This window comes from Syngnathus typhle, linkage group LG9 (assembly GCF_033458585.1).
Source record: "Syngnathus typhle isolate RoL2023-S1 ecotype Sweden linkage group LG9, RoL_Styp_1.0, whole genome shotgun sequence".
In the NCBI taxonomy this organism is placed as follows: Eukaryota; Metazoa; Chordata; class Actinopteri; order Syngnathiformes; family Syngnathidae; genus Syngnathus; species Syngnathus typhle.
This window is the reverse complement of record NC_083746.1, coordinates 3,842,111-3,849,334: the sequence shown is the minus strand read 5'-3', so window position 1 is coordinate 3,849,334 and position 7,224 is coordinate 3,842,111. Positions and strand designations below refer to the sequence as shown.

General features: G+C 38.0%; 1 protein-coding gene across 3 annotated transcripts in view; it reads right to left on the bottom strand.

The window, feature by feature from the left end:
* Positions 1-1,510: 1,510 nt before the first annotated feature.
* dachd (dachshund d) overlaps positions 1,511-7,224 on the bottom strand; it is a 106,862-nt gene continuing 101,148 nt past the window's right edge. For all 3 annotated transcript variants that reach the window (XM_061287193.1, XM_061287194.1, XM_061287195.1), the window contains exons 10-11: positions 7,001-7,069; positions 1,511-3,048 (exon numbers count right to left, since the gene is read on the bottom strand). In XM_061287193.1, the coding sequence (XP_061143177.1) occupies positions 3,011-3,048; positions 7,001-7,069 (107 nt within the window). In that variant the 3' untranslated portion in view covers positions 1,511-3,010. The remainder of the gene's footprint in view (positions 3,049-7,000; positions 7,070-7,224) is intronic.

The window sequence follows — 7,224 nt, the reverse complement described above, 5'->3', positions numbered from 1 at the left end:
TTTTTAGGAAATCCGATGACTTACTGCAGCTTTATTTTATGCCATGTCATAACACTTCAAAGATCTAAAGTGGACATTTTCCCAATTTAGCATCGTCTTCTAGGTGAAGCTCAACTTTGCTAGAAATTGGATAAAAACTGTTGGGACAATTTTGCCTTTTAAGGACCCCAAGAAACGGTCACAAAATTGTGTTGTCACACAAGGTGACATGGATGTAGATGATGTCTCAATGAGAAAACCAAATAAACAATGGGTTGCATGCTTTGAATATGCAATGAGTTGCATGTCCCTAAAAACTAAAAAAAAAAAGGAACAAAAATGCACATTTGGTATTTAAAGTGTTTGTGCCTCGTGGTCAAATTTGGAGCGAGTCGCGTTATTACAAAATGTGCACTGATATGAAACATGTAGCTGCGGGGCCCCCTGAGTGCATTCACCACGTAGAGAGAAATAAATATAATATCACAGCACACAGGACGTGAGTACAAAAAGCAAGTGAAGCACTGAGTCATTAAATGGATGACTTTTTTTTCACTTGGGGGGGGGGGGGGTCATTCATGACTGACCGCCCGTTGTGTGTCATATTGCTCTTTCAAGGTTGGTTGAAACTTAAACCTTATTTTGCTTCAAAAAAAATAAGAAGGTTGAACTAGTGCAGTCCTTGAATGTGAACAATGCACCGTTGAATTATGCAACAATCAGTCAATTATTCATTCGGGCGGCTGTGTTAAAGCCGTGTTTTAAAAAGCATGCAAAATGGGAATGGGCCCCAGCATGCTGCGTCGACACTTTTCACTCAGAAATGCTTACAGGAGAAATTTGTCTCTCCATGTCGATTTTATATTTCGTGTGCATTTTAAGAGCGGGGAACTGTCCCCGTGGACTTTGAATAATTAGTCATGATGAGAAACATAGTCATTGGGAAAACAAATACAACAAAAGGGGATGTAAAATAACACTGGCCAAAAGGAAAAAAAAAAAGCATAATCGGCTTTTTTTGTGGTCAATTAATATCTTTTTCATGCTGATTTAAAAATGTCTATTTTTTTCCTGCACGTCAGATTTTTTTTTTGTATATTCCCTTTTTCTTGTTTTTAAGTTTGACCTTTGAAAGCCTGCAAAATACAGATTTGACCATGTGTTGAAATTGATAGCTATGATGTTCTAGAAGAAAATTCCACCTGTTGCTAAACCCTTAAGTCATAGATATTACGAAATATCGTACTATAGTACAGATTAAAGTTATTATATTACTATTATTTTTAATTTTGTTAAGCACATGTGCATGAAATGCCATTAATAAAGCCGCCTTTTCGTGCCAATGCTGACACAAGTCATTACAATTAATACTTGAATAGAAAAACACAGAGCGTGAATCAACTTTGAAATGTCGTATATCAGGAACCTTGTAGTTTGATGCGGCTTTTACCAATTCAAATGAAACAGAACCGTACCTACGATGAGCGTATGAAACGTGGGTGATGCATTTTGGCCAATCAGCGTCATACACTTGAAAGAACACAGGGAATAATTTATTTACAGTCAGCTTGGTCACACCCTCATTGACATACCGTGTGGGTCGCCAATTAGCCTAAAAAAAACACAGACGGAAGTCAAAGGTGCGCATCTCTGAAACACTCCGAAAGGATAAAGGATCATTTGTATACATTTTCTTTCACTGCTATACATAGAACAATATGCTCAGTTATTTTCTACAGCACAGCATACCTGTATTTTTTTTTTCTTTTAAAACAACCTTCCCACCCTCTCCCACCCCGTACATACATAGAAAAAAGAGAGGGCGCACCCCCTTTCTCACGCTCACATGGTTTTATTGTCAACATTATTGGAAGTACAATGAAGAGATGATTTTGAGAGGGAGAAACAAGAAGCTATATAAGTTATCAGTGATAAAACACACACACGGGTAGCTTCTTTGTCTGATTGGAACACATACGCTCAAAAGTGACATCGGGTTATTTCTATAAGAATATACACACATGTTTGAAAGTCTTTCAGGGACAAAAGTTCACTTTTTTTTTATCCATTGGGATACCAGGAAAGTCATGGGGGGGAAAGGTCTGCACAGACATTGACGGACTGTTCTTGAGTTTCATATTTCTCTTTTTAAAAATGAGAAAGGAAAAAAAGGTGCAGATTTTGAGGACTCAAAATCATCCAAAATGTACAGCAAAATTCCAAGAAATATCACCTCTGTTACAAAGATTACGGTACGAGCGTACAAGAGGAAAAGTCTCCAATTTGAAACTTTTTTTTTTCGTGTGGTGGTGAGGAAAACCCTACGTTTGTTCAGCACAATATAGGATTTATTATTAAATATCATAATTCCGGGACAAACATTTACATCATGCCTGCATGCTTTCTCAACAAAGTGGCAGCTATTGGAAAGATTGATGGCTCAGGAATACAACAGAAAACAAACCCCCAAAAAAGAGAAGTTTATATAAACGGTGGTATTGTTTGTCTATTAGTTCTACTGCATGACATTATATATACACACATATCATATCAATCTGCTCCAGTTGTCCTATGACTGTTAGCATCGTATGTACAACAATGGTAGAAAGGAAACTTGATTGTATTCTGTAGTCATCTAAGAAAAAGCATTTTCATCTGGATATTTTTTTTCACCATTTTTCCCGACTTCGCTGTCTCAAAATTCAAATTTGAAATATAAAAACAGGCGAATTCATGTCACTGGTATTAAAAACAGCGGTTGGATGAGTTGGTGCCAACGTTTGACTGTGCTCAACATCTATGACCCGAAGCTGCTTTTATTCCCGGTCGAATCTAGCTCAAATCCCCGGTTTAAAAAAAAACTTGGTCTTATTCTACATTCAGACACACCTTCCTCCAGAATTCCCTTCAAGCAGCAGCTCCACGTTGTCCCAAAAATGAAATCACTCAGGAAATGGACTCTGGAGAATCTTTTCGATCCTTTGTTTCCATTTTTTTTAATTGCCCTTTTCCCACCAAGTTTCCTTAGCTCTTAGTACATCACTGCGGTTTTCAGGAAGAGTCTTCCATCTGCAACACAAAGATGCCACCGGTGATGAAGGATGAGATGGGTCACAGACTTCAACACTCTCCAAATCTCCAGTGTAGCAGTTTTCAAACTTTTTACACTTAAAATCATCTACGTAAAAATTTAGTCCCGTGTTCACTGGCAACAGACAAGAGGGTAGAAAAAAAAAAAAAGAAGAAAAGACAAAAAACAGAAAAAAAGAAAAAAACATATATATATAGATATAGATATAATATATTATAAATATATAATAATAATAACGATCATAATAACTTTTGTTATTTGTGTTGCATCCACCATAGACAAGGATCTGCACCCAAATTGACACGTGCAGTTTGACTGCTTGGTGATGAAGTTCTGCCTCCAGAGGCGAAAACATCCGATAGTTACCTTCAGACAGCGCTAACCTAACGCACTTTGTCCATTTCCTACGAGAACGTGCTCATCTCGGAAATGTCGCGGCGGTAAAAGCGTCTGTCAGGAGGCATGTCAGATGTTTATTACCTTTCCTCTGGCGGAGCAGCGCTACGTTAATGCCTTTAAAGTGACGTCCGACTCTACGGCGGCGCGGCTAAATAATTCAATACTCAAGACAAAACGCCTACAAAGACATTTAGCGACGTCGGATGTTAGACTTGACGGAGGACATGACAACAAAGTCATATAGGAGCTTCAAATTATCTTTAAATTAGAAAATAAATTTTTACTGTATACCAATATGTTATTTGACAAGAGTTTCAGTTAGATTCAGATTACAGGCGTAATTCTCGTGGTAAATATTAGCTTATTTGCTAATGTCTGCACAAATATTGAAAAATCACATGACAATTTGTTCTTACGAAATAGCCTCATTAAAACGCGTTAAAACTTTGGTATTTCTACGTTCAAATTGAGATTGAAAAAAAAGTTCATTAAAAAGAATACATATTTCATTAGACGCTAAATAAAACAAAGGGATTTTTTTCGGCCTCTCTCAGCATTAAAAAAATCCGTTGAAAGATTAATTAATACATGTAAATTATGCAAATTATGCCCGTGCAAATATTTTATGAAGACAATTAAGGGATTCATTAATTACAGCCGTTTTTTTCCCTCCCTATTGTTTGCTTCAGTGAGATTCATTCATTTAATTTTTAATTTCACTTGAACTGTTTTGATGTTGAATCTCGTAACAACAACAATGACGGCACCAACATAAAAATAATTTTGGAGATGGCAAACAGCGAAAATATTCATGACGGTGTTGGTGGTGGGGCTGCCCCACCTGCCAAAAGAGCCTTGCTCCCTCTTGGAAGCCATTCAAAACACAGCAAAAAGCAATTATTAAACACCGACTGTGTTCATATTGCAGAATTAAAGAAGTGTGACAAAAGACAAATAGAAATAATTAGTTTGCTAAAAATTACGCACTCATTACCCCCCTGCTCCCACCTCCTTGAATCCCTGAGTTAGGAGAATATACCAACACATTCACTCTGCTGATACGTCGCTCTCCCCCTTCCTCTTTATTTAGTTATTTATTTTCCTCTATGTAATTTATCAACCTCATTTTTCTTTTTTGTTTGCCATTGGAGGTTAATTATACAGCCCGGCTGGCAGAGTAGACCGCAGGAGGAGACACGGCTGGGAGACAAATGGTTCTAATTGAACACAAAGCACAAAAATGATCCATTTTATTTAGTTATTTATTTGCAATGGAACCTGACTTTACTGTGCAAGTGATTTTTTTTATTTTTGCATGCGTATTTTTTTTTTTGAAAAATTTTGAAGAAATTCACATATAAGTTGCTCCTCAGTATTAGTCGCCCCCCACCCAAACTATGAAAAAAAAGGGACTTATAGTCTGAAAATTACGGTATTTGCTGTTTTTATGGTAATTTTGAAATGTCACAAAAGAATGCCCTGTCTAATAGAAAAATGGAAAGGAAGTAGTTGAAATGACAGAAATCTTGACTGAGAGACAGCTATGTATTTTAGGGAGGAGAGTTCATCAATTTAAGTTTAATCTAAAAATTGAAAGTGATCTGGTTGGTCAGCACAAAACAAGAAACATAATTTGTATAATATAAATTGAATAACATAATGGTTGAAAGCATAATGGCTAATAACTATACATAAAAAAGGAAACATTTGAAATAGTTTTGATTTATCTTGGTTTTATTATTCCGTCTGAACACTTACTGCACAGTTGAAGCAAGTTGATTTGATGATATTTTTTTAAAGAAAAAATGCTTTGAGATGAGAACTTACTTCAGCTTAAGACAGTTTACAAATTTGCTATAAGGTTCTATAATGAATTTTGGATGTATGCGTTACCTTTGCATTTAACGCGTAAATCCTGACATCAAACAATGAATGAATGACATTTCATTAAAAGAGGAGTCGTGGTTTCTTTCCATTGTGTTTGCCCTTTTCACAAATCAAACTTTTTGTTCTGCGGAGACGAACAATTTGCACGTCAAATTCCGATTAAAGGTGCACCCCCGCGCCCCGAGGCATCTTAAAGCGACTTGTCTTCGGCGTGATAATTGAGGATGTTTTAGCGTGGTGCTTTGTGTGTGCGTAAACACAGATAGCAGACGGCCCACTGAGGTTATCACCGGTGTGCGCCCTTCCCCCCCCCAAAAAAAAAAAAAAAACACCCGACCCTCCTTTTCGGCCCCGGAGGCGAACAAACAAACAAAGCATTAAAAATGCACAAGGCTTATTCATAAAATGGATTGATTTGGCCTCTTTTATTGCTACCAAAGGGGAGATTCCGACGCTTTTGGTGGTTTTATGACTCATTAGTATTTCCTGAGCGGTAAACATACGCGTCTGCTTCTGCAAAGAAAGCGAACACACACACAAGCGCCGTTTGGTGCTTTTGACTGCATGGAGATGCTTTTACCCTTGGTGGAGGTGAAAGGGTTAGGTGTTTGTTTTGGGTCTCACTATTTGTATTTGTTAGTTGTTGGGCCTTATACCAGCCCAAACTACAAAATTTACAGCGAGAACAAATCCTGATAGCGACCTTTTAGCACAAAACATGAAGACACGATGTATAGATTTCGCTCTGTGGTTTTGTTTGTTGGATGTTGCAGTACACAAGCAAAGAAGTAATTCGAATTAGGTGCAAATTTGAATATTTGTTGTTTGGTGATGCACAACGGAATTGTTTTTCTTTAACAGCAATACTATTCAAATGCTTAAGTTGCATGAACCAGAAACTAGCCTGGTAACCAAACAAACAAACAAACAAACAATGTAAATGTTCATTCGCCCCTATGCAAAATGAAACTGGTAGTGTCTATCCCAAACCTCTTGCGGTTTCTGTTTTTGTTGATTCACTCATGATGGATTTCTTAACCCCACATCAGAATGCAAATGATGGATTTAAAGTCTCAAGATCATTCTCCTCGAACCCGGGAGAAGTATCCTGGCTATCGTATTGACAAATTGTTACAGGGATTTCTCTTCTATATTTGCAATTTGAGTTATAATGGAATACAAACGGTAGAGTTCTTTCCATCTGATCTTAGTTATTCTCCACGAATGAAGGATTAACCTGCTAACTAACGTACAACAAACAGAAATGAGAAGTGGCTTTTTTTTTTTTCATTTCTGTCCGCATTTTAAATGACCTCACAATGCTAGTGAGGTCAAGAATTGAAGTGGTACTCTTTTGCGCTAATGTTATTCTTATTTTAGTTCATCGTTGCGGTGAAAAACATTAAAGTAACGCCAGGATGTAAAAGTGCTTTGTTCAGTTCTATTGAGGGCTATTGTGTTATTCCCCCAAAAGCCTACGTTGTCTCTAAAGGGAAGCAATGATCTTGACCCAGTACGGTGGCCCAGATGGTGAACAGCGATGGCCCGACGGCGGGCACTCTAAATGTGTGTGTGTGTGTGTGTGAAAGTGGAAAAAGAAGAAGAAAAAGAAAGAGATTTATAGTCTCATCTGAGCCCTTGTACCTTGTATTGTCCTTTCAGCATCTGTTCTTCCGCTGCTGCGGTCGCTCTCCATCTCAGGGGTCAGAGCGTCTGCGGCAGAAAAGAGATCAACGCCGTTAAACATCCTGCCTGCCTGCGTCCGGCCGCCGCAATGTCAGCAGTGCCGGCGCATCGCTCACGCGGAACGAGCAGCGGCGCCTCGGAGCCTTGCGGGCGAACGCGAGACATACTTTTGCTATAATAAT